General features: G+C 47.5%; 2 protein-coding genes and 1 long non-coding RNA gene across 3 annotated transcripts; 2 read left to right on the top strand and 1 right to left on the bottom strand.

Moving 5' to 3' along the window:
• The first annotated feature begins 4,036 nt into the window (after positions 1-4,036).
• rpp40 (ribonuclease P/MRP 40 subunit) lies at positions 4,037-12,788 on the top strand. Its single transcript, XM_082512071.1, has 8 exons — positions 4,037-4,218; positions 7,349-7,493; positions 7,867-7,935; positions 10,235-10,330; positions 11,778-11,900; positions 11,977-12,142; positions 12,224-12,358; positions 12,436-12,788. The coding sequence occupies exons 1-8, from the start codon at positions 4,099-4,101 to the stop codon at positions 12,632-12,634; spliced, it is 1,053 nt and encodes a 350-aa protein (XP_082368197.1). The 5' UTR covers positions 4,037-4,098; the 3' UTR covers positions 12,635-12,788.
• On the top strand, positions 4,405-5,039 carry LOC309693100. Its single transcript, XR_014272571.1, has 3 exons — positions 4,405-4,438; positions 4,480-4,571; positions 4,738-5,039. It is a non-coding gene; the product is annotated as an uncharacterized lncRNA (long non-coding RNA).
• Positions 12,789-16,528: 3,740 nt separating the features above from the next.
• cdyl (chromodomain protein, Y-like) lies at positions 16,529-25,486 on the bottom strand. The gene is made up of 7 exons (XM_082512467.1): positions 25,274-25,486; positions 24,186-24,897; positions 23,608-23,861; positions 23,364-23,536; positions 18,526-18,736; positions 18,299-18,442; positions 16,529-17,877 (listed from the first exon to the last, which is right to left on the bottom strand). Exons 1-7 carry the CDS (start codon positions 25,295-25,297, stop codon positions 17,719-17,721), a joined length of 1,677 nt encoding a protein of 558 aa, XP_082368593.1. The 5' UTR covers positions 25,298-25,486; the 3' UTR covers positions 16,529-17,718.
• Between the last annotated feature and the right edge of the window lie 605 nt (positions 25,487-26,091).

A 26,091-nucleotide genomic window follows, 5' to 3' on the forward strand; every position in this document is an offset into this window, starting at 1 on the left:
CTTATTACTTTTACTGTGGTTTGTTAGACAGATTCTTCCTATGTGTGAATCTAAAGGGTTGGGGAGAGAAACAGATGATATGCAAGGTTGAATACCTTTAAAAAGCATTATAATACCCGTAGGTATTGCATCAAATAATATGACATAGTCTTTGGATGTGGCTGGAAATTTATAGGTGTTTAAAAATTCTGAATAAGACATAAGCTGCTCATTAGGATTAAACAGCTGATTCACTAAAACAATCCGTTTCTCAACCCACCTAGAAAAAAATAATGATTTATTTTTATGCACTATGTTCCTGTTATTCCAAATTGAATACGTATGGGGTGTAAAGTTGTGTTTATATATAAGGGACCAAGCTAATAGAACTTGTTTGTGAAACATCGAGAGCTTTTCTGGAAGCTTATCTATATTACAATCACAACCTAAGACAAAACTTAGACCCCCAAACTTAGAGAAAATGTAGTGAGGAATACAATTCCAGATGGAGACCTGATTTTTAGGGATATGTTTCGCCCAATTAATCTTAAATGTATTGTTTAGAGTAGTAAAATCCAAAACATTGAGACCACCGTGTTCATAGTCATTCATCAATACACTTTTTCTGATGTAATGTGTCCCGTTTTTCCAGAGGAAGTGGTGTTCTGGGAATCCATCCTACCTGACAAATCATCCTACCCGTTGTTTCTGCGCATGCGTACAACACGAAATTGAGAGGCGAACCATCCTACCTTTGTGAATAACAGCTAGAAAAATTCTCTGACGGGTAAAATTAAGTGCCAAACCATGCTACTTTTGTGAATGTTACCTACAAGCATACTTTATCGGGTAAAATGAAGTGGCAAACCATCCTGGCTTCATGAATATGGGCTACAATCATACTCTGAAGGGTAACGTTGAGAGGCACTCCATCATACCTACTTAAATTCGTGCTGGAATTGCTCTGTGACAGTAGAAATGTGCATAAACTACTTACGGTAGGACGTTTTGCCAAAGTAGGATGGTTTGTCATCCTTGAGGCCACTGCTGTTGTGATTTGGCGCTGTATAAATAAAATTGAATTGAAAATTGAATTGAATAGTGAGAACAGCCAGCGGGGAGAAAGATTGTTTTCAGTCGTGGATCTCACAGATCTGGAGGTGTGGCGATTTGTTTTAATAAGTTCCCAGGCGAGATCATAACTTACAAAGCTGATAGAGAGGGCCATTGGTTGACTGTAGTTTTGAAGTGCAAAGGTATATTTCTAATTGTCATGAATCTTTATGGACATAATAACGAGGGTCAAAATAAAAGTCTATTGGAAAATCTAACAAAAGTTATTTCAGAGTTTAAAGTTATGTACCCCACAGATTACATCCTAGTAGGAGGAGACTGGAACATGACACCAGATGAATGGATGGACAGATGGCCTCCTCGCTTAGGAAGGAGGCAACAGAATAACATTATTGAGAACGTCTCTAGTGATAATAATTTTACAGACATTTGGAGAAGTTTGAATCCTGGAGTTAAGAGTTATTCATGGTTTAAACCTAATGGAGGAAGCAGGTCAAGAATTGATTATTGGTTAGTGAGCGATTAAATTTTGAGGTGTACTTCACAATCTAAAATCTCCAAAGCACCAACAAGGATGAGACGTAGTAGCAGGGGATATTGGAAATTTAATGCCAGCCTTTTAAATAAGGACGAGTATTGTGATAAAATTAGACATACAATTACAGATATAAAAAATGATGACTCAGTAGTGGGTAATATACAGAAATGGGAATTTGTTAAATTCAAAATCAGAGAATTCACTATAAAATTCTGCAAAGAACTGAACAGGGAAAACGGGAATATGAAAGTAATTTACTTCGTGAAATAACTCAGTGCTGTAGTAAAGAAAAACTAAACGTGCAAGAGAAGAATAAATTGATGGAGTTACAAACTAAATTAGACGATCTTTATGGTAAATGGCCTGTATTTATATAGCGCTTTACTAGTCCCTAAGGACCCCAAAGCGCTTTACATATCCAGTCATCCACCCATTCACACACCCATTCACACACTGGTGATGGCAGCTACATTGTAGCCACAGCCACCCTGGGGCGCACTGACAGAGGCGAGGCTGCCGGACACTGGCGCCACCGGGCCCTCTGACCACCACCAGTAGGCAACGGGTGAAGTGTCTTGCCCAAGGACACAACGACTGAGACTGTCCAAGCCAGGGCTCGAACCGGCAACCTTCCGGGTGGAATAGACTTTTTGTTACGTTGTGACCTTGATTGCAGTTCGTTACCTGTTAAACTCTCAGCTTTCCATCAGCAGGTCCTTCTCGACTGGACATTAATCTATAAACATAACTTTACTCCTCACAACACCCCTATATGGAACAACAGGTATATCCGTTTGTGTAGGAAATCTGTGTACGTGGATGAATTCCTTTAATTTTAAATATGTTTATATTGTCTATTCTGTGCCACCGTGCACGGTGGCACGGTGGTTAGCACTGTTGCCGCACAGCAAGAAGGTCCTGAGTTCAATTCCACCATCAGGCCGGGGTCTTTCTGTGTGGAGTTTGCATGTTCTCCCCGTGTTTGCGTGGGTTCTCTCCGGGTACTCCGGCTTCCTCCCACCGTCCAAAGACATGCAGCTTGTGGGGATAGGTTAATTGATTAATCCAAATTGCCACTAGCTGTGAATGTGCGAGTGAGTGTGAATGGTTGTTTGTCCCTGTGTGTTGGCCCTGCGACAGACTGGCGACCTGTCCAGGGTGTACCCCTCCTTTCGCCCTATGACAGCTGGGATAGGCTCCAGCGCCCCCCGCGACCCTGAAAAGGATAAGCGAATGCATGGATGTCTATTCTGTAAAATAGTGAGATGTCTATTCTTATTAATGTAGAGAATTCACCTGCTTGCTGCTACTACTGCACATTCACCCAATGTATATACTATACCTTGAACCTTGAATGAAGATCTAAAGGGATTTGGGCTGTAGCTCATTTTATGGATGAGAATGGGGTCTTATTAAAACATGAGACGTTTTGTGACAAATTTGATGTAAGATGTACTGCTAAGAGATATAAATCCCTGATGAAAGCCATCCCAGTCCCTTTGAGATCAAAGATAAAAGAAGATATTGTGCACTCTAAAATTTCTCCTTGACTGAGGCAGCTCTGCATAGCTGGAGTTGAATTTGGTGACAGCAGGTTTACAAACAAGGTGATCAGGAATATTTTGATAAATGAAGTTTGCCCTAATCCAGTTAAAAGAAATTATATTCATAAAGAATTTGAGACCATGGAGGTTAAGGCGATAAGAAAAAAGTATATCTCACTTCCTCTTTCCCCTAAAGTTAAAGAGATTCACTTTAAAATCATTAATGAGGTTTATCCAACCAATGAATTCTTAAGACGGAAATTTAACTTAGACGTGAACGCCTGCGCATTTTGTGAAGATGATGTTGAAAGTCTGGATCACTTGTTTTTCTACTGTGAATCAGTGCACTCCTTCTGGACTGACATGTGGAGCTGGCTACAGTCCAGGAGAATTCAGTTACCACATTTGACGGTGACGGTAATAAAATCTGGAATACTTGCTGAGAATGCAGATTTTGACTTGATGATTAGGACGGTTTTGTTACTGGGAAAAAATTTATTCACAAATGCAGATACTTTGAAGCTAAACCATGTATAAACAGATGGCTGAGAAACTTGTGAATAACAAGAAAGCTCATAAACGTGTTGTATTATTTAATAAGTTTAATCCATGTTCAAAAGAAGCCTCCCTATTTAATGATCATGATTGCCCTTTTTTGTTCATATTATTTGTGCCTTTGGTTTCCTTCAATGACTGTTCTTTTGTTTTTTGTCAACTCTTTTTGGCTTTGTGTTTATTGTTTTCTTTTCTCGTTGTAGCGCTCAGCCGAGGATATTTGAATTAATAATGGTGCCTTGTATGTTATACTGTTGTTTATAAATAAAGTTCATTAAAAAAAAAAAGTCTGAACACCGGAATATCCTCCAAAATAAAATCAACGAACATTTCCGGTTCGCTACCGGAAACTTCTAAGCTGAAAAGCCGCGGCCGGAAACACGTGCAGTTAACCCGCAGCCGAAGAAAATGACGTCCTCGGAGCTGGACCGGACTCCGCGGACTCTGTTGGTCTCGGAGAGCTCCAGCTTCTTGGACCCGAAGAACCGGATCAGCGCGCAGGTGCAACAGTTGCACTTCAACCACCAGGTGACGCTCTCACCATTCACCTCTGACCTTTCACCTCCGAGCCGTTAGCTTCACAGCGGTGGGCTCGCGGACGGCTTCATGTTCATTTGATGGAGTGCAAGGAGAGCAGTCACGGGTAGAGCAGGGCTCACTGTGTGTGTGTGTGTGTGTGTGTGTGTGTGTAGCAGGGCTCACTGTGTGTGTGTAGCAGGGCTCAGTGTGTGTGTGTGTGTGTGTGTGTGTGTGTGTGTGTGTGTAGCAGGGCTCACTGTGTGTGTGTAGCAGGGCTCAGTGTGTGTGTGTGTGTGTGTGTGTGTGTGTGTGTGTGTGTGTGTAGCAGGGCTCAGTGTGTGTGTGTGTGTGTGTGTGTGTGTGTGTGTGTGTGTGTGTGTGTGTGTAGCAGGGCTCAGAGTGTGTGTGTGTGTGTGTGTGTGTGTGTGTGTGTGTGTGTGTGTGTAGCAGGGCTCAGTGTGTGTGTGTGTGTAGCAGGGCTCAGTGTGTGTGTGTGTGTAGCAGGGCTCAGAGTGTGTGTGTGTGTAGCAGGGCTCAGTGTGTGTGTGTGTGTGTGTGTGTTTGTGTGTGTGTGTGTGTGTGTGTGTGTGTAGCAGGGCTCAGTGTGTGTGTGTGTGTGTGTGTGTAGCAGGGCTCAGTGTGTGTGTGTGTGTGTGTGTAGCAGGGCTCAGTGTGTGGGTGGAGTGGTCCTGTGTGTGTGTGTGTGTGTGTGTGTGTGTGTGTGTGTGTGTAGCAGGGCTCACTGTGTGTGTGTGTGTGTGTGTGTGTGTGTGTGTGTGTGTAGCAGGCCTCAGTGTGTGGGTGGAGTGGTCCTGTGTGTGTGTGTGTGTGTGTGTAGCAGGCCTCAGTGTGTGGGTGGAGTGGTCCTGTGTGTGTGTGTGTGTGTGTGTGTGTGTAGCAGGCCTCAGTGTGCGGGTGGAGTGGTCCTGTGTGTGTGTGTGTGTGTGTGTGTGTGTAGCAGGCCTCAGTGTGCGGGTGGAGTGGTCCTGTGTGTGTGTGTGTGTGTGTGTAGCAGGCCTCAGTGTGTGGGTGGAGTGGTCCTGTGTGTGTGTGTGTGTGTGTGTGTGTGTAGCAGGCCTCAGTGTGCGGGTGGAGTGGTCCTGAGTGTGTGTGTGTGTGTGTGTAGCAGGCCTCAGTGTGTGGGTGGAGTGGTCCTGTGTGTGTGTGTGTGTGTGTGTGTGTGTAGCAGGCCTCAGTGTGCGGGTGGAGTGGTCCTGAGTGTGTGTGTGTGTGTGTGTAGCAGGCCTCAGTGTGTGGGTGGAGTGGTCCTGTGTGTGTGTGTGTGTGTGTGTGTGTGTGTGTGTGTGTAGCAGGCCTCAGTGTGCGGGTGGAGTGGTCCTGTGTGTGTGTGTGTGTGTGTGTGTGGCAGGCCTCAGTGTGTGGGTGGAGTGGTCCTGTGTGTGTGTGTGTGTGTGTGTAGCAGGCCTCAGTGTGTGGGTGGAGTGGTCCTGTGTGTGTGTGTGTGTGTGTGTGTGTGTAGCAGGCCTCAGTGTGCGGGTGGAGTGGTCCTGAGTGTGTGTGTGTGTGTGTGTAGCAGGCCTCAGTGTGTGGGTGGAGTGGTCCTGTGTGTGTGTGTGTGTGTGTGTGTGTGTGTGTGTGTAGCAGGCCTCAGTGTGCGGGTGGAGTGGTCCTGTGTGTGTGTGTGTGTGTGTGTGTGTGTGTGGCAGGCCTCAGTGTGTGGGTGGAGTGGTCCTGTGTGTGTGTGTGTGTGTGTGTGTGTGTGTAGCAGGCCTCAGTGTGTGGGTGCAGCAGCAGTAGGGATGGTATCTTTTAGGTTTTATCTGATACCGGTGCCAAACCGGTACTTTTGAAACGGTGCTTAAACGGTGCTTAAACGGTGCTTGGAACGTCCTGGGAAAGGTCAAATGATTTGTATCCGTCACTAAAGCTGTTTGTGCTGTGAGGAGCTCTGAAACAGAAACTGATTTTTGAGTGGAGACTATGGATCTGCAGTCCTGACCTCAACCCCACCCAGCACCTGTGGGAGCAGCTCGGGTGGTCTGTGAGCACACTGAGAGGGAGAGAGCTGTGCAGGAAGTCAGAGCCCAAGTCCGAGGGGATGAATGAGGATGTTTGAAGCGTACTTTGGATCTTCTTTGGCTGCTGGTTCAGTCAGTTTAGCTCAGCGTGAGGAAACCTGCAGAATCTGTGAACGATCCACGCTCTGTGTTTACGTCTTTGTGTGGAATGCGTGTACCTGCTGTTTGCTGGTGTTGAAGTAGTTTTGTGAGCTTTAAGCTGAGAACCAAAATATATTTAAAACAGATTCAATGAGTCGATGTCACAATAATCAAACTAAACCAATTAACCAACCTGCTTCCTGGAGTACCCCTGCGTACAGCATCACTTACCATGGTTGATAGGTTTGTAGCATAAACCTATTTGCAGGAACGTTCAAGACAATCCTACTACACAGCAAAGCAAGACACAAGTAGGCAAAGTTCTTCGTGTTACTCATGCATGAGGGAGAGAACCACGACAAACGCTTCGCTTGACCCCAGTCGCTCTCGTCCTCTACCTCGTAACACAAAGAGTACCATACGAACCCTCGCGGACCCTGAGGTCCTCTGGTACTGGCCTTTTGATTGTCCCTAAAGTCAGGACACATACTCACGGAGAGGCAGCTTTTCAGTGGTATGGTCCTCGTCTGTGGAACAGCCTGCCGGAGGAGCTCAGGGCCGCAGAGAACGTACATGTTTTTAAGAACAGGCTCAAGACCCACCTTTTTAATTTAGCTTTTACTTAGCGTTTATTTATTTTATGCTTATTTATTCTATCCTGTTATTCTATTATTAATTTAGACTTTACCTAATATTTATTGATTTCATTCTTATCCATTTTTTAATCTTCTTACTCTATTTATATTTATATTTATATTGTATCCTGTTCTTATTTACTTTATCATTTTACCCTGTATATATCCTATTGTGTCATATCTCCAGTGTTTCCTCAGAGGGCGCTCTCTGCACCGGGGCTGTGATCGACCGTGGCTGCTGGGTCTCTGGGGTCCTCTCAGCCTGGCTGGGGGGCTCCTTTGCCTCCCTCCTGCTGTGTGCCCAGCCTGGAGGCTGCGGTCTGTGACCGGCTCCCGGTGAATTGAAATATTTGATTTTAACCATCAGCTGTTTCAACTGTGCAGGTGTCTGTGCTGCTTCCTGAGTGTAGCTCCGCCCCCTCTCACCTGGACTCCGTGTTGAACAACTTCAGCAGCTTCTACCTGATCAGGAAGCTGCCGGTGTACGAGCTGTTGGACCGACACTTCCTGGAGACGGCCGTGTACCACGGTAACACACCTGTGCGCACCTGAGCTCCATTCCAGGAAGAGAGTTTGAAAAGAAGCCTCTAAGGTTCCCAAACAGCTGATCAGAGTCAGTTCTGTAATTTTGCCATGGCAACGGGTGAATAAAGAGCACAGGCTCCATGTTAATCCAGAGGAGCAGAAATATGAATCACGTCATCGTCACCAAGTTATTGTGACGTCCGTCTCTGAGTTTCAGCTCTGAACTCTAATTTATATCTACCCATAGCAACAGACTCGCATACACAGGCCCTCACCTGTCCAGGCCCTCACCTGTCCACGCCCTCACCTGTCCACGCCCTCACCTGTCCACGCCCTCACCTGTCCACGCCCTCACTGCGTGACTGTCTGTATTTCAGGTGCCGTGTTCGGTCTGTCCTACAGGACTCGCATCGATGAAGATACCTGCGTCGCACTGATGCCAAACGGTAACGTTTCTTTTTTTGTAAACCAACCTTTATTTCCAACACTCCCATTAACAGTGAACGTCATCGTCACGGGGCGAAACGGTAAACTGAGACAGTGGGCGCGCTCACGCGGACACATGCTCCTCGTTCAGAGGCGTCGCAGAAATGGTTCCTCCAGGAAAACGACAAACTTCGTCTTTACATTCGTAAATGTCTGTCTGCGAAGGCGGAGCGTTACAGGAAGTGACATCAGACCGAAGCGGCAGGTTTTTCACATCTTTGTGGCGACAGGAAGATCCAGAGGAGAACCTGAGCAGAGCTGGAACAAAGTGTTTTCGAGCGTGGAGGCGGGATGCTGTGGCGTTTTTAAATCACACGGTGTCTGTCAGCCATGTGATGTCATAACATAAAGATTTGAAATCACTGATTGGCTTGTTGGATCTGTGCGTATCGCTACGGTTACAACAGCTGTACTACAAGAAGCTGCTGAAGAAAGCTGCAGAGTCGTCAGGGAGCAGGATGAACTTCCAAACAGGATTGCTCCGCCCACCTCTGTAACGGTTCAGAAGAACAGATGTTTGATGAAAGACCCCCCTCCTCTCAGCCGCGGAGATCTGCAGGAGATTGTAGTTGATCCTGATTTGACGAGAACCTCTGACCTTCTGGACTCCATGATATGTGACAGAACTGCTCACAGGAATGCTGCGTGCTGATTGGCCAGTGAAAGATCTCGCTGGTGAGATGAAGATGGAGTCTCATCTGCCCGCTGACTGATGCAGGTTTCAGGTTTCCCTGATGGCGGCAGATTGGTCGCTTGGCAGGTGGTGCGGTTCGTGTTCGGGTTTGTGGAGGGCGGTGTGCAGGAGAGGCGGAGTGCGCCGCCGTCTTTGATGGGTTTGTTCCTCGTTGGGTGATAAAGCCCTCCCACACCGCCCTGTTAGCAGAGACGTAGCTGCACGCTGCGAGGCGGGCCGAGCACACCAATCATCCAGCACTGTACGATGGTTTAACGCTTTCTCACACACGTTACTCCATCATAAACAGTTTCTTACTGAAGCACAACCAGGAGTCCAGGCATCCATCAGCACCTCCACCTTCAGCCGCCGTCACCGTTTGCTGTACTCCCTCCTGTTGTGGAGGAGCCGCTCAGTGAGCCGACGATTGAACTGCAGCTCTCCAAAGTTCTGTCGTTCTCCTGGTCTTTGGTCATTTTCAGACAAAGACCAGATATAAGAGTGTTCTGACTCCGCCTCCTCACTGGCTCGAGAGCTGTCATTGGTCACCTGTCGCCGTCACCTGCTGCCATTTTCCTGAGTAATTAGCGTGACTGCTGATTTAGAGCCAGGGCGCCGTCCTCTAACATCCTGGTGATGTAATCGGTGATGCAATGACAACATGGCAGCGAGCAAAACAAAAATGGATTACATTTTAATGAGCCGCCATCTTTAATCTGGCCTTTCCTCCGACTCAATGACAACACGTTGCTTTTTCTGTAACCTGTGACCTCGGCAGGTGCCTGACTCCGCCTTTTAAAGGAAGTTGCTGTATTGTTCTGTTAGTGCGTACCGCCATAAAGCCGTTGTTCTGACAAAACGTCCTACTTTGGCAAAACGTCCTACCATAAGTAGTTTATGCACATTTCTGCTGTCACACAGTAATTCCAGCACAAATGTAAGTAGGTATGACGGTTTGCCACTTAACTTTGCCCATCAGAGTATGCTTGTAGCTCACATTCATAAAGGTAGCATGGTTTTACACGTATTTATACCCGTCAGAGTATGTTTCTAGCTCTTATTAACAAAGGTAAGATGGTTCGCCACTGAATTATAGCTGTTAAAGTATGCTTGTACATCACATTCACAAAGGTAGGACGGTTTGGCACATAATTTTACCCATCAGAGTATGTTTGTAGGTTGTATTCACAAAGGTAAGATGGTTCGCCACTGAATTATAGCTGTTAAAGTATGCTTGTACATCACATTCACAAAGGTAGGACGGTTTGGCACATAATTTTACCCATCAGAGTATGTTTGTAGCTTGTATTCACAAAGGTAGGACGGTTCGCCACTGAATTTCGTGTTGAGCATTGCGTAGAAACAACAGGTAGGATGGATTCCCAGAACACCGTGACCACAGAATCGCAGTGTGGCGGTCTAAAGGGAGCGACAGGTGTGACTCGATCAGTAACCTGTAAATGGTAATCCAATTACTGACTGATGGTAATCAGCTCAGCATGTTTTAGTTGACACAGAAAACTGTCTGCTGCAGGGATGTGACATCACTTCCTGTTTCCTGCTTAAAGTATGCCGTGTGTCTGCAGGTCACCTGACCCTCTCTCTGGATAAAGACTCGTTTGAGATTTTGGGCTTCGAGGGGAAACCGTCCAGATTCAAGCACAGAACTGCCACCAGATTCGGTCTGTCCTCTTCCCGTTTGTAGTCTCATTACTCTGAAACGATATTGTAATCGGATGACATTACATATTAGGGCTGCTCGATTATGGCAAAAATGATAATCACGATTATTTTCACTGAAACTGAGATCTCGATTATTTGACGATATTTATTTAACCCTTAAGACCTACTATAGAACCAAGTCCGCCAGAGCTTATATTATATTTTTACATGTTGTAGTGCCATTGGTGGGAGCATTTCAATTTGCTATGCAACTGTTACAGCCCATATTTTAATAATATGTCTGCATTAAGTCCATAGTAACTACATTAATTGCAAAAAAGTGCAATAAACTACAAAAAAATTGAAAATCGTTTTTGGTTTTTTTTACATATATTTCTACTTTGAGAAATTTAAGAGGTTTATCCCTCAAAACTTTAAATACAAAAAAGTTGCAAAAAATAGTTTACAGCAACAGGAAATTTATTTTGAGTGTCTTCATAGTTTTATTTTGGAGATACATTAATTTTTATACACTGCAGGAAAAACAAAAAAACAATCCTATGATGCAAATTTGCAAAGAAAACAGCAGGTGCATCAAAATAAACTATTTCCAGCTGTGCAATTCGAGTTCTAAGCATCACAGAAACTATTCAGAAAAGTCAAACATGACTTATAAAAACACCAGTATAGGCTTTTAAGGCCTACAAGTAAAAAAACTACATTCCCGCGAAAATGACGTCACTTCCGGTTTCGAGCAGGAAATGGCGTACATGCAATAGTTCGCGCTGACGTCTGTTTCACTGTGGGAAGTGTTACGAACAGCTGGTCGGATCAGCAAAGCGTGTTTCTGGAATATTATGTTTTTGTTCCTGCAAGCGCTTTTTATGCAATTTTTGCAAAGCTTTATGTGGAAGGAACCCGTGACCGAGGACAAGCTGATGGCATCAGATGTAAGTACAACTCCTCCGGTTTCATATGCAAAACAAATTATTGCGCTAGCTTACGTGGTTGCAGAGCTACCGGGATTTAAAAATAGTTACACAACACGGAGCGTGCTGCTCTGACCGGCTTTAAAGGGTTAACAATGACTTTAAAAAATAATATAACATAGTGTGCAACACCACTGAAGTTTTTTTTTTACCTCTCTTTTCAACCAACAGCAGTCACTCTCCTCTCCAAATAACTTCTGCTTAGCTTTCCGAGCTTCCTCTTAATCAGCGGTCTCCAACCTTTTTTGCGCCACGGACGGTTTATGCCCGACAATATTTTCACGGACCGGCCTTTAAGGTGTCGCGGATAAATGAGGGAGGGGCTAATAATCGGCTCCGTCATTTTTAATGATCGTTGAAAGCCCAGATCGTAATCGTGATTAAAATTCGATTAATTGAGCAGCCCTATTACATATTATTGATTAGCATATAATTTCATTACTGCTCACCTGTAATCTGATTACTCTGTCTGCTGCAGTGGTATCTGTGGATCTAACTGACAGCAGCATGGCTCCTGGTAGGCGGAGCTACCTGAGGCTCCTCACAGGTCTTAAGTCCCGCCTTCAGCTGCAGACAGACTTCCTGTTATCACATCATCCAGGTGAGTGACCTCATCACCAAGGTTAGCCTGCCGTGTGTTTCCCACAATACTCTGCTCACAGTTCTGTGTTCTTCAGGGGGCGGGGCCTCTCTTCAGCCCCTCCTGTCTCGATGTGATTGGTCGCAGCACAGACCGGAGGTCAACTGCAGCGTTTTGACGGACCTCTCCTGCCCCGCCCCCCGGTCATGTGACCCTCACAGTTTCCTGGAGTGGCTAGGAGCCGTTGACGCTGGCATCAGCTGGTGAGACCTCCTGATGGGCTATGACATCATCGCTGCTGTGTCACGTTTTCAATGTTGACAGTTCTTCTTCTGTGGTGTCAGCGAGAACTCGTCCAGCAGCTTCCTGTCGTCGTTTGTCTGTCCCGAACCGAACACGATACATCGCCACGCTCTGAGCGTGTCCGTGAGCGGGATGCTGCTGCCACACGACATCCACCGTCTGCTGCAGGAGCTTAGGTGATCACCTGTCAGACTCTGTGACCTCTGCCCTCTGTCAGACTGTTCTGACTCACCTGTGCTCACCTGTCCCACAGACGTTACGTGGAGCAGCCTCGGCTGGCGTCCTGGGTGTCCATGACGGTTCGCGGGTTTGCTGACAGTCCGGTATCCTGGAGCAACCACGAGCACGGCTTCCTGAGGGGCGGAGAGAACTTCTACACGCTGATGATGTTCCACGACCACACCTACCAGCTCCACCTCGCCACGGGAGCACATGACGTCTGCCCGCCCTGACGCACCTGCGTACCTGTGCGCGGGCAGAATTTACTCTGATTGGTTTCGTTGTAGAAACGTTTTGATTAAATAAGCTGAGCTGAGGCCACGCCCACTCTGAGACCCTGAGAAACGTGTCGATAAAATGTGCTTGAATAAAGTCAGTCTGATGTCATTGTGTCTGGGGGGTTTCTGATTAGTCTTTGGCGACAGGTTATTGACCACTTCCTGTGTAGCTGACAACGCATCACAACTGAACAATGCACCACAAAAGTAAGAAAGAAGTTCGCCATGACAACGGCTGTGTAGCAAGGAACAGCGAGAGACTCGGACAATATTCGCAGAGGATGACGAGAGAATGGGAAACAGCTGGGAACGCCGCTTACCCTCAGAGTAATGAGAGGAAAGCGCAACTGAACGTGAAACATACGAGACAGACTGAGAATAAAACGGGGACGTGGCTGAGGACACAGGATAACAGAACACGGAGACAGATGGCGAGGACAGTAGGAGCTCCAAATAACAGTCACAATACAAAACTACTAACGCAGAATCAGAACATGAGGATGTATTCAGGTCAAAAGAAGCAATCAGCCAAACTTGGGCGGAAGCACCGCCTGTGCTCACGAGCAGCGTCGTTCCTACATTCTGCTCATGGCAGAAAACAAAGTCACGTGATCATCAAACTCTTAAATGCGACCCTCGTTACACCGGCCGTTACACCTCGTTACACGGGGCCGAGTGGCCTGTACTGAACAGGACTCAGGTGCAGAAACCCAGAGCAGAGACAGCAGATGATGTAACAATTTATTAGGTTTAAGTGCAAAAAAGAAAACGTAGCAAAGACAAAAAAAACAATAAGACGTGGAGTTTGACGAGGCATGGCCTGGGGAACGTGGCTAGGGCGAGGGAATGAGGCCTGAGATGCGGAGTGGAGCTGAGCAGGGAACAGTCACACTGAAGAGAGAAGATAGAGGAGTTAGGGAGGTGGTGGAGGCAGCTCTGAAGTGGCCAGTTGTAAGAGTAGCAATTCTCACTTGCAGTAGGGGACATGGAGTGTTGAGAGGGGGGTGATGAGAATCCAGGGGAGGCTGAGTGGCGTGGAAAGGCTGGCCTGAGATCCGGGGCTTCAGATGGAGTGTGAGGGCAGGCAGGTGAGGCACAGAGAGATTTTCAGAATGATTGCTTGGTATCCTGAGTCCGGAGGTGGAGCGTGAGCCAAGATGAATACAGCAACTGCAGCACAAGAGAGTCGTGTTAACAAGATAGATCACAGCAAGAACTTGAAGTATAAGGCCTGTTACCAACATGTGTTGATGACAAACTGGCAGTGAATGAACATCAACGTGTGGTTTAAATCCCTCTGGCTTGATTGCCTGCAATAGGCCCCAGGTGTGCAGGAGCTGGAGTTGGCCCTGCCCAGGGGCGGATCCCAGGTCAGTTCAGGAGCCTTATGGAAATTCCAGCCACCCACCGCAGACCATTATTTATTTATTTATTTATTTATTAACCTTTATTTAACCAGGAAGATCCCATTGAGATTAAAAACCTCTTTTTCAAGGGAGACCTGGCCAAGATAGGCAGCAGCAGATGTCTCACAGTTACAGAAATGACTCAAACACAGGCAGCAACAACACACATGCAACAATAAGTGAAAGAATACAAATAAAATAAAAATAAAATTCAAATAAAATAAAAAGTCAGTTAAAATGACAATCAATCTAATTGAAACAGTTGCATGTTATGGACTTGGCCTCAAGGATTCGTAGTTTAGATTTAAAATCACTTAATGAAATGAATTCAGTCATTTTCCTTCTGCAGTTTGTTCCAGGCCGAGGGTGCTAAATGGACAAAAGCTCTTTTACCAAGTTCAGTTCAGGCAAATGGAACAGAAAGCAACAAGTAACCATGCGGACGAAGAGAATACCAACCAGCATGTTTCATTACAAGCAGGGAACATATATAAGAAGGCAGCAACCCAAGTATCACCCAAGTACCATGACACCGGCGCAGTGTCGACTGCGATGCCAGTGAGTCTCCATCCTGCTGTGTGCCTGATATTCAGACAGTACCTGAAGGAACTTTGATCCTTTCAGACCCCAGTCCTACGAATCGCACGTCCTACGTCTCGTTCATCCTTCAGGCAGCTGATCTTTAGTAATTAGCCATGCAGAGCTGGTAAAAGTACAGACATTGTGTACTTTAGTAGAAGTACAAATACTGCTGTTAAAAATTACTCCAATAAAAGTACAGATTCAACTTCTTTACTCAAAAGTATAAAAGTACTGGCTCTGAAATGTACTCAGAGTAACAAAGTAGTTCTTTGGAGGTTTCTGTGCAGCTAGCTGAACCCTGTGCTACATTAACACAATGATGACAGATGGAATACAAACTTCAGTCTGTTTATTCTGTGCTTGATACGTGTTGGAGCTGATGGAGCGACACCAACAGTGTTTGCAGTCGCACGTGTTTTTATTTGCACTGTTTCACTGCTTGTAGCACACACACCGGCTAGCTCAGGTCCTAGCACAGCTTTTATCAGGGAGCCATGACCAGGTGACAGAGCTCAGGTGTGTCAGCCTCCCCTGAACCGTGTGTACATATATGTATATCATGTATATTGTGTTGCCTAAGTTGTAGTTGTCCTGGCTGATTTCCATCCTCCACACTGATAGCACACTCTTTGTCTTCTTCCCAGACGGTATACATTTGGTGGTCAATGAATCGCTTCGTCAGTATGGAGGACCAGGAGTGCCAAAATAAATTAAATATTTCATTAAATACATATATTATGAATTAAATGCCCATTCATTTCATTTAAAATATTACATTATTTCTTTCCTTTTTAATTCATTACTTAAACATTTAATTATTTAATGGGCTATTTAATTGTTTTTGGTACTCCTGGCCCAAACAAATGAACAAAAGATGTTCTCCTTCATTTCTGTTAAACACAGCTGTATGAAACGTTTCCAGCTGTTAGTATCATGGTTGCTAGGCAACCTGGGCAGCGACGGAGGCTAGACCATCCCATTTCACAAGCCTCGCACTTCCGGCCTTAGCGGTCTTTGAGTACGCGGCCCTTGTGGACTGTTAAGGCTGCAGACCCTGAATTGGGATACAGCCAATGTGACAGATTTAAAACCACGAGGACTTCCATGTGAGCTTTAAATGAGCGTCCTTCTTCCTCTCCTGTCCTTCTAATCTGTCTCCACCTCTGAGTGAACGTAGCTTTGTCTTTTCTCTCCCTGTCAAATACAGCAGCTGGACCTTTAGCTGCAACACACTGTGAGACAAACTGCATGTTTGTTGAGCTGATAAGTGTCAGCTAATAGAAATGAGCTGACAGCGTTGCTCCTCTTCTGTAGTGTTAGCTCGATGCCAAAGAGTGTGTGTGTAAACCCATCACAGTGCAGCAAACTCACCTGTTCATCCTGCAGAGGATTCTCATGCAGCCTTTAAATGACACAGTCAGTCTGCCTCAGTTTGATTAGCAGCAGGTTTATGAACAAACACAATGTGACATAACTATTCTCCTGAAAGTCTCTGAGCTTTTTACCGTTAACGCTGTTTGTAACTGGTATTCCTCAGAGGCTGCTCTCTTTAAAGCGCCTTCAGGAAACAGACCAACACCACGCTGGGAGGTTGTTCAGATTCTTAGCAATCCTTTCCTAACTCCTTATCAACTCTCCTAGCCTTCTTTCCTTGACCTCAATGATATTTTTGCCTAGATCAAGGAAAGGAGGCTCAGACATGCCATAAGTACAGAAAAAAGGATGGACTTTTTGGACCACACCGTGAGTTGACTGAGGTCAAAAGTCCTTTTCTCATGGAAGAGGCACCCCTGCTGAGGGTCATGGCCCTCTCTGTTTACAGTCTGTGCTGATTTCAGGTAACAAACAGAGCCAGACAGCGTCATGTGACACATTCTGAGTTTATTCTGGCAAAGAAACACGGAGACCCTGAGACAGTCAGCCCACCGGCCAGAGGTCACCATTTACCCACAATTCATCGCTGTAGCACCTGTATGCGCCCCCTGCAGGCTAAACAGTCTAGAAGAGCGCGCTGCAACACAACATCTTGACCCCAGGGTCAAAGTCAGGGACAGAAACACTTTATTTAGGGTTAACCCTGACCCCGCATGACCCCAGGTAAACACAACCTCAGGTAAGGAGACAGTCCCACATATAGGTCCCATCAGTCTGTTAGCCTAGCTTAGCTTAGCATGAAAGCTGGCCGCAGGAAATCTGTTAGCTTAGCTTTAATTAGCATACAGGCTAGAAGCAGCGAACCTGTTAGCCAAGCTGAGCCCTGAGGAAGACAGTAAGGCTTCTGCGGGTGGAGAGCCCTCAGTTTGGTCTGTCAGGCTAAATTTAAGTTTGAACTGAAACGTTTAAAATTTCCTAAAACGCCCAGTTTGTCTCCGTGCTCTCCCCATCACTGGGTAACCCCACCCGTCACAGGCTGGCTTCCACAAGGAGCCAACTGAGGCCAAATACAAGCATCACTTTGTCCTTGCCAGATTCCTGCTAACTGGAAAATAAACTATGTCTGATCATTATCATGCTCTGTAGATGCTGCTAGCTTCTGTTAGCATCTATTAGCTTTTATTAGACTACGTTAGCTCCTGTTAGGACTTTTTAGCATCCATGTGCTCCTGTTAGCTTCCATTTGCAACCTTTACCTTCTTTTAGTGCCTGCTAACATCGGTTAGCACCATAATAAACAAAACCAATCCTTCGTCATGAGCTGACAGCTGGCACGGGGGTAAGTTGGGGGTAATTATGCACAAACTATAGCCCTCACAGTCTGATTGCCATGTTTATTATCTTTCTGTCCAGTCCAATGGCATGATGTCATGAGGAGGCGGAGCTTAGAAACAGGAGGTAAACAGAGCATTTAACACGCAGTACAGTGGGAGGAGCATAGAGATCCATGACAGGATGACCGTCAGCGGAGTTGGATCCAAGCCAGCTAACCTTCTGCGGCTAGTTTACAGAGAGCAGAGGAGGCACCGTCCTCAGTCGGACATGTTGGCGTCTTTCGCAGAATCCGCCACGCTTCAGTCAGCGCTCCAAGTCCTGGTCACAGTTCCAGTTGTGGTCCTAGCAGAGCTCGGTCCTCCTCTGCAGGTACTGCAAGATGGCGTCAGTTCCCTGTGAGGAGCCCCAGACCCTCTTCAGGGCTTCACACTCGCGCTCGTTAGCTTGCTCCAGAGCACTGCGACTCGTGTTCCTCATTAGGGCCTTGGACTCCCGCAGGACCTGCAGGACAGGAAGTGACACCACGAAGGACAGAGTCTGTGACTGGAGCAAGTAGATCAATGAGTTTGTGTACTGATCTGTGATCTGAGTGTAGGTGACATCAGTCACAGAGGACAGCACCTGTGGGTGGGTGTGCACCACCACACCAGCCTGGCCCCCTTTTTAAAAAGCCCACGGCTGACCCCGCCCACCTTGAGTTTTAGGCCACCTGATGAGGGTCAGCGTCTGACGTCGGGGTGAAACGCATCACTGTGACATTTCACCGCAGACGCTTCAGTGCTGACCTTTGACCTTAGCCCCACCACATAACCTGTTTGGAGGCTTTAAATAATCAGGACCAGATCTGATCAGGAATCAATACAGTAACCTTGGAAACGTGTGTGTATGTGTGTGTGTGTGAGAAAGAGAGATAGGAACTGACCAGTGAGTCAACGGCGACCAGCTCTTTAATCCGCAGCATCACTTCCTGTGTGAAGGTCCCCGGCCACAGCACCTGAGATACCAGCCCTTTAAGACACGCCTCCTGAGCTGTCAGCTTCCTACCGCTGAGCAGCAGCTCGTTTGCCTGAAACACAGCACAGGAAGTGAGGAGGAGTTGCGAGGCAAACCATGCAGGACATTTAACAGTGCAGGAAGCAGCTGACTGACCGCAGCGAGCCCCATGATGCGAGGGAAGGAGAAGGAGGAGCAGGCGTCGGGCGTCTGGCCGTACGCTGTGTACGGTGTTTGGAACCACGCCTTCTCATTGGCCCACACCACATCACACAGTGGCAGAATGGCGGCGCCGAGGCCAACGGCCGGCCCGTTCACTGCCGCCACGATGGGTTTCCTGAACTGGATGAAGGTGTTGATGAAGGTCCTGAGAAAGAGGGCACAAGGGTCAGAGGTCAAAGCGCCCAGCTCACCGATGCAGCGATTATTCCATCGAGGAATCAGAACAAACAAGCACAAAAACATGGGCTTTTCACAATAAAAGGTTCCAGTTTATCAATGACTCTCTTTGCTCTGACAGTGTAGATGTTAATTACTGTTAACAGCTGACGTCAGCACTGCCGTGGGATGGCGGCACAGCAGAGCGCATCCCCGGCGTTCCAGGTAAGAGGGCTTCAAGAGGAACGAGCAGCAGGAAATACAGGTGCTGGTCATAACATTAGAATATCATCAAAAAGTTGATTTCACCAACTCCATTGAAAAAGTGAAAGATGTTTACGTCCAGTCCACACAGACTGACATATTTCAGGTGTTTCCTTCTCTCAGCCAATGAAAACCCCAGATTCAGCATCTTATCGTGAATATTACTGAAGACCAATACAAACAAAGTGTTTTCAGGAATCGTGGCCAACTGAACAGTCTGAGCATGAGCAGCTCTCGATACATAGCTGGGCTCCTTTTGCCTGAATGACGCAGCAACGCGGCGTGGCTCGATCAGTCTGTGGCGCCGCGCAGGTGTGACGAGAGCCCAGCTTGTTATTATTATTGGTATCTGTCGTGTTTATTATTCTTATCGTACCTTCCATATTTCTGTTGTTCAGCGCTTTGTCAGCCATGTATTGTTTTTAATGTGCTATAAATGAAAATTTGGATGGAATTGGTGAAATAAATCAACTTTTTGATGATATTCTAATGACCAGCACCTGTATATAAAACACGAGCTACGAGACCAGATCTCGGCCGCAGAGGATAACGACAAGCGTGGAGAAATAGGGCGGTGCCACATGACCGAATGAAAACGTCTGTCATATTATACACTACCGTTTGTTTCATGGTGTCATAAAATCTACCGTTTACAGCGAAATGTTTTCATGGGAGCTGAGAATCCAGCATGACCAGGGAAGACGAGGCAGAACCAGGCAGCTCCAAACAGAAGGACCAGTCCACACAAACCCAGGACCTCAGTCCTAAACGGGGGGCCGCCTCTGCAGCAGGGAAACCGTTTGGTTATGAAACGCCTGACACGGACCAGAAAATTGGACTATGCACATTATGGCACAAGCCGGTGCCCACCTCAGACTCAAACACCACAAAGCTCTTCTCAGGAGGATGCAGAGTTTACGGACGAGAAGCAAAAACGAGCCGTCAGGCGCTCCAAGTAAACCTCAGACTCAAACGTCAGAGCAGGCTCCTCCCCGCAGCACGCCGTGGAATAAAGACTCAAAAATGTATCGTTTCACGCAGTCAGAACACTCGACACCCAGCTGGAAACACCGCACATGTCGAGCTACCCGGGGTTCACAGGAAAAGCACATTTAGGGACAGAGATGGTTATCGGGATGTCTTATGTCAGGAGACTGTGGTCATGTGGCACAGCCCGAGGCAGAGGTTTGCTGTGGTTAAAGAAGGACGAGAGGAGGAACCTCCGTCGACGCTGGAGTCAGTGGATCGCTTACTACCACAAAGACTGGAGCTGGACTCAACTGAGCTACAGGTGGGAAGAGCCCATCGCCACGACCACGGCAGCCTGGCAGGAACGTGGGCTTGAAACACCTGCACGTGATTATGCACCCGAGGTTTCAACGCGACAAAGGGAACATGTTGGAGCAAAGGCAGGGCGGAAAGAGAGGATTTCAAACCCTGCTTGCAAAGATGAGGTTTTGGTGAGGTTTGAGGGAATGGTGCTCCATGACTCAACCAGCGACGCTCAAACGCTCGGAGACTTGATTGGAGCGTAGCCGGCGGTTGCCAGGGCGCACAGACAGAAAAACAAGCCTTTCGGGGAAAGCCTGAGTTTTAAACGCTAACAGCAGGAATGTCGGCTGGACACAAACAGAGTTTAGCAGCTGACCGAGCAGTAAGGCAGTAAAACAGAGTTGAGCACCAACACTGCTAGAACAATGGCCACTGGCTGGACGCCATTAGAGGGCCCTTCCTATTGGAGGGTGAGAGAGCCCCTGAAGGCCCCACAGCTGGAGGTCAGCACATGTCTTTTTCTTGATCATTTAAAGAGTTCATGTTTTATACAGCTGTAATGTTTACATGTGTATACTGGGTCTACTACTGGCACGATACCAGTCCTTCCTTTTAATGTTAATGGTCTGTCAAACCCGATGAAGTAAAATGAGGAAAGAAAAGCAGCTCAACTACAGGGAACATGACAAACGCATCTTCATCCTGTTATAACAGAGTTATAACAATCCTTCAATTAAGCAAACATCGATGGATGGATTACAGGCGTCCAACTCCTCGAGGGTTATGTATTATTGTAGGGTCTGCCTTACAATATAAAGCACCTTGAGGCGACTGTTGTTGTGATTTGGTGCTGTGTAAATAAAGTTGAATTGAACTGAGGGCCGGTGTCCTGCAGGTTTTAGTCCTTGATCCAACACAGCTGATTTAAATGACCTCCTCAGCATGTCCTAAAGTTGTCCAGAGGCCTGGTAACGAACTCATCGTGTGGTTCAGGTGAGTTGGCCCAGGGTGAGATCTAAATGTGCAGCACAGCGGCCCTCGAGGCCTGGAGTTCCCCACCCCTGCTTTAGAAGATATAAATCTAAGTATTTACAAGTCTGAGGCAGAGCCTTCAGTTTACAGGCCCCTCTTCTGTGAAACCAGCTCCTAGTTTGCAAACAATTGGAGAAAAAACATAAAATGAAAACAACAGTCGAGGATATTAGTTTTAAAAAAAACCTGAATAACAGGAAATACTGAAAAATCGATTTTTTGTGAAGCAAAGCGGTTATAAAGGAGGCTCTCAGTCAAACCATTGGCCCAACATTTAAGACAAAGTATTAATATTCAGGGGAATACTGATTAGCCTGCTATACTGATGGCATTCTGATTTATTTGGGACTACCAGCTAACTCAGTGCCTGTACTGATGCAGGCGTTTGGCTATTCTGGTCAATTACAAAATGAATATAAGACAGGTACTCGATTACACCAGGAGAGAAGATGAAATAGTTACAGAACTATTCGAGTGCCATTATTCACCAGTACAGAGGATACAGTAACACACAAACAATCCATCAGAATGAATCTACCACCCAAGTTATTATATTTATTCCAAACCCGGCGGCAGGAGTGAGTGGGAAACAATCCCACGACTAGGGATGGGTATCGTTTAGGTTTTATCTGATACCGGTGCCAAACCGGTACTTTTGAAACGGTGCCGGTGCTTAAAGAATGGAGAACACAAACTTTGTCCAAAAACCTCTCACGTTCAGCTGTTTTTTTGTAAAGAGATAACAATATTAGCCTTTTCTGCAGCTATGGGGCATATATGGTATCACTCTTGGCTGGAAGCTTAAACAATGGAAAAAACACAAACTTTGTCCAAAAACCTCTCATGTTTAACTGTTTCCCACTTTTTCTTTGGTCATTTTAGCCTTTTTGGCCAGGGTGAAGGGAGCATCTGCCATCAAACAAGAAGACAGCCGCATGTAGCTATGATGATGTTTGCTAGTTCACCTTACATGCATTAATGTAATAACGTGGTTAGCCTACTCAACGTAAATTACACACGAACATTAAGCTACTCACGCAGAGAAGAACGGCTGCTGCTGCATCATCATCCTCATCATTCCTGCTACACTGGCAGGGCTAGGGGCCAGGACTCTCCTCTTCGGGTTATTGGGGGATGTTGCTGACTCCGGGTCTGATAACAGGCACCACACCCGCAGTAGATGCACTCAGTGCGAGGTCTCGCAGCAAGCTATCAAATACGGCGCATTTCTCGGCTTTTAACAAAACGCTATGCGTCGCCAGGTGTTTCATCAGATTCGAGGTGTTACCTCCTTTGACAGTATCACAGTATCAGCTTAAAGCACTTGTTGCTGCTGAGTTTGCATCTTTTGCTGTGAAGTACAGCCAGACTTTGACCGCTTCGCCTTGGGCCTTTTTATCTGTAGCTCTGCATAAAAGAACGTACGTACCTGGCCCCGCCTACTATCCTCGGAAACGTGTGTGTGTGTGTCACATCTCAGGAAAATAAAGCACCGAAATGTGCGCTGCTTTTCGGTCTGGTCACTACCATTTATGTCAGAACCAGTGCCATCATGGCACCGGATACCGGTACCCATCCCTACCCATGACTGGGACAGAGTGTTGTCCAAATATATCCGGCAGGCTGAGGGAAGAGGAGGGTGGGGCCACAGTTAAGGCCTAAAGAGCTGCAGCTTTACGTGAGACCATGAAGGAAGGCAGCCTACTGCGTTTCTGTAAAAACATCTGTATTTACACACGAGGCTGTTGTCAGAGGAAACCTGCAGACGGATCATTTCTGCCTCGCACACAAACACTCGGCTCTGTAATCGATATAACCAGGAGGACTGGACAACAACACGGGCGCGAGCTATGACATCATTCAGCCCACTGAATGATGTCATAGCTTTTACCCTCAAGCTGCTCGCAGATACGTTTCTACTGCAGGTCTGGTTTTGGCCACGTTTCCATGCCGACGACAGAGCGCTACAGAGTTTAAACGAAGCAAACGTTGGCGTTACTGTATAACGGCTGCAGCCTTAGACGCCGCTCAGCGTTGCCGCGTGTTACCTGATGGTTTCGGCCATTTTGATGCTCTCCTTCTTCCTGTCGTCCGTCAGGCGTCTGATGAAGTACAGGAAGTCCAGTCCGCAGCAAAAAACGCTGCCAACGGCGCCGAGCAGCACCAGCTTACTGTCGTCCGACGCCGCTGTTGCCATGGCGCTCTGGATCTCCTTCATCACCTGACAGGGACGAGACAGAGGTGAATTTCTGGGCATGTGGGGGCAGTCTGACCGCAGGGGCGGGGCCTCACCTCCGGGTTGAGCGTGTTGTTGTCAGAGCTTTTGGTGGACAGCAAGATGTGGGTGAAGCCATCTTGTTTCTTCACCACGATGTCACGGTAACGGTACGCACTCTCCGTCTGACGCACGCTGAAGCGAAGCCGTTTATCGAACGCTGAGCGCTCCTCCAGGCGCCGCTTCCCTGTCACCGTGGTCGCCCCGGCAACAGCACTCTGCAGACCCGACATCCCACCAACGGCGACGCCCTCAATCAGTGGCGAATTTCCTAGAGAGAATGCAGAACATCAGAACGCCCACTTCCTGTCCACAGACAAAACAGCAGGTCATGGGACAACGACCAATCACCAGGAAGGAGGCGGAGTTTACTGTAAAATGAATATGGTTCTCATATATCACTATCAGGCTGAGGCTGTAAGGAGCTCTCCTACTGGCTGTTAGAAACACAGCTGCTCTCACCTGAGCGTGACGCCGCCTCGTAACCGATCAATCAGTCTAAGGATCGATCTGGTGGTCCGGCTGACTGATTACACCATTTGGTAATGGCTGATTGATCGGTAGCATGCTTCCCCCCCCCCCGGGCGGGACTCACCTCTGCCACTGAGCGAGCGCATGGCAGCTGGCGTGATGGGGGCTCGAGGCGGTGGGTTCTGACTGCGGGGTCGGGTCCCCATGCGCGCTCGCTCCTCTCCAGGCCCCAGCTGGATCCCTGACGGCGGTTTCTCCAGCAGAGCGACCTCTGGTGGGACCAGCTGAGCCTCGCCTGCCTCCAGGCTGTGTGCCGCCTCGCTGGGCGACTCCTCGGCATCTGGGCGGCCATTCATTGGGCTCTTTGGGACCAGGATCTTGATGCCTGTTTTTGACAAGTCCACGCTACGGCGGGCGGGGCCGGCCGGAGACGCCGACATCAGCCCAAAGCTGTCAGCCGGCAGCGGCTGCTGTAGGGGGCGGGGCGGGTTGGCAGGGAGCAACTGAGTTGGGCTCGGAGTAGATCTCGCCTGGTTACGGTCGCCCGAACCGCTTCGGATGTCCGCATCGACGTCGCCGCGAGAGGCATGTGGCTTGCAGGGCGCTTTGTGGACGGGGCCCCAGTGAAGGTTAGGCGTGCTGCGTGTGGAGCGCAGCAAGGCGCCGTCTCTGTGGCGCTCGGCGTGCTGGCGGTTGAACTGGTGGACATACGCCATGCACGTGGACAGGTGACTCTCGGGCTCCCAGGTGTCGCCCTCAGCGCCGTACCCTCGCCACCTGACCAGGTACTCGACCCGACCTTTCCTGTTCCTGCGCCGGTCCACAATCCGCTCCACCTGGAGGACACAGAGGGCGGAGCCCACAATAAGCATCACGCCACTACTTTGGTGACGTCACATTGTGACGTATTACAGGTATTGTTCACTAATCAGATCAAAACTTCCTCCGCCGGAGGGCACGGACCACTTCAAGTGTGAGCTCCCAGCAGGCTCGCGAGGACAGTTACAGGGAGAGACCGGAAGGCTAACAGACAGCTACCATTGCGCTAACTGTGCTCACGTGCGGCCCCTCTAGCGACTAGCTGTAGTTTTTCTCTGGACTTCTCTCCAACCGTCTGCCTCGGACTCGATCAGTCGATAACTGCCTAATTTGTTCGACTTTCCTAACTTCATAAACTCCGCCGCTTAGCATGTTAGCATTAGCTCACATTACCTCGTAGAGCTCCTCGGTCGCCATGGAGATGTCCGCGTGCACGGGCAGCTTCAAGAAGCTACTTCAGGGGCGCAGCAACATGAGGGACGGTGTGTGTGTATGTGTGAGTGTCGATCCGCGCGGAGCTGCAGGTGTGTGTGCTCCTGTTGGCTCAGGTAACTATACCCCGGTGTTAGCTGTTAGCACGGTGGCGTCTCATAAGCTTCCGCTCTGACTCTGACCATGACCTTCAAAATAAAAGCCCCACCACGACAGGAAGTGACGTATTGCAGTTTTATGCACTGATGTGTAATTTTCTTTTTATTTGTTTCTAATTTAAATAATTAAAAATGGAAACATGTTTATTTCTGCTATAAAATTTAACCAGCTGGGGCCTCTGCTGACCCTAGAGGAAGTGCAGTATTTGGTACTTCCTGTGTGTGTTTCACGTTTTTTTTTCCACTCTGGGATTCCAAAGGTCAGTTTTCCTTAGTTTTGCAGCCATAGTCAGAGCTGTTTTCAGTTGTCCATACACTAGGGGAAGAAGCTTCAATGCTTCCTTTATGACCTCCTTTAGCAGAGGAGACACTGGACCATCTTTATGAAAAGGGAGGAGAAAATGGCGTCCCATAATTCGTTGTCCATCCGACCATTCATGAAAACATAATCGCAGTAGCCAAAGCGGAGCAGCTCATGTAAATGTCCATTCTAAGTGTTTTTTGTTTTCATTCAGAACCTGTATATATATTTATTTACAGCTTTTATCAGCAGCAGTGAAACTCACAGCTGAACCCTGAGCGTCACATGAAGAACACAGAACGCTGTATGAGCGCAACATT

The sequence above is a fragment of the Aulonocara stuartgranti genome, assembly GCF_965226115.1.
Source record: "Aulonocara stuartgranti genome assembly, chromosome: 18".
NCBI classification, from domain to species: Eukaryota; Metazoa; Chordata; class Actinopteri; order Cichliformes; family Cichlidae; genus Aulonocara; species Aulonocara stuartgranti.

Coding starts and splice junctions, on each gene's coding strand:
- rpp40 (XM_082512071.1), top strand. CDS start 4,099: ATGACGTCCTCGGAGCTGGACCGGACTCCGCGGACTCTGTTGGTCTCG. Junction 11,901..11,976: donor CCTGTTATCACATCATCCAG/GTGAGTGACCTC, acceptor TGTGTTCTTCAG/GGGGCGGGGCCTCTCTTCAG. Junction 12,143..12,223: donor GTTGACGCTGGCATCAGCTG/GTGAGACCTCCT, acceptor CTGTGGTGTCAG/CGAGAACTCGTCCAGCAGCT.
- cdyl (XM_082512467.1), bottom strand. CDS start 25,297: ATGGCGACCGAGGAGCTCTACGAG. Junction 24,898..25,273: donor CGACCGAGGAGCTCTACGAG/GTAATGTGAGCT, acceptor TGTGTCCTCCAG/GTGGAGCGGATTGTGGACCG. Junction 18,443..18,525: donor GCATCATGGGGCTCGCTGCG/GTCAGTCAGCTG, acceptor GCTGTGTTTCAG/GCAAACGAGCTGCTGCTCAG.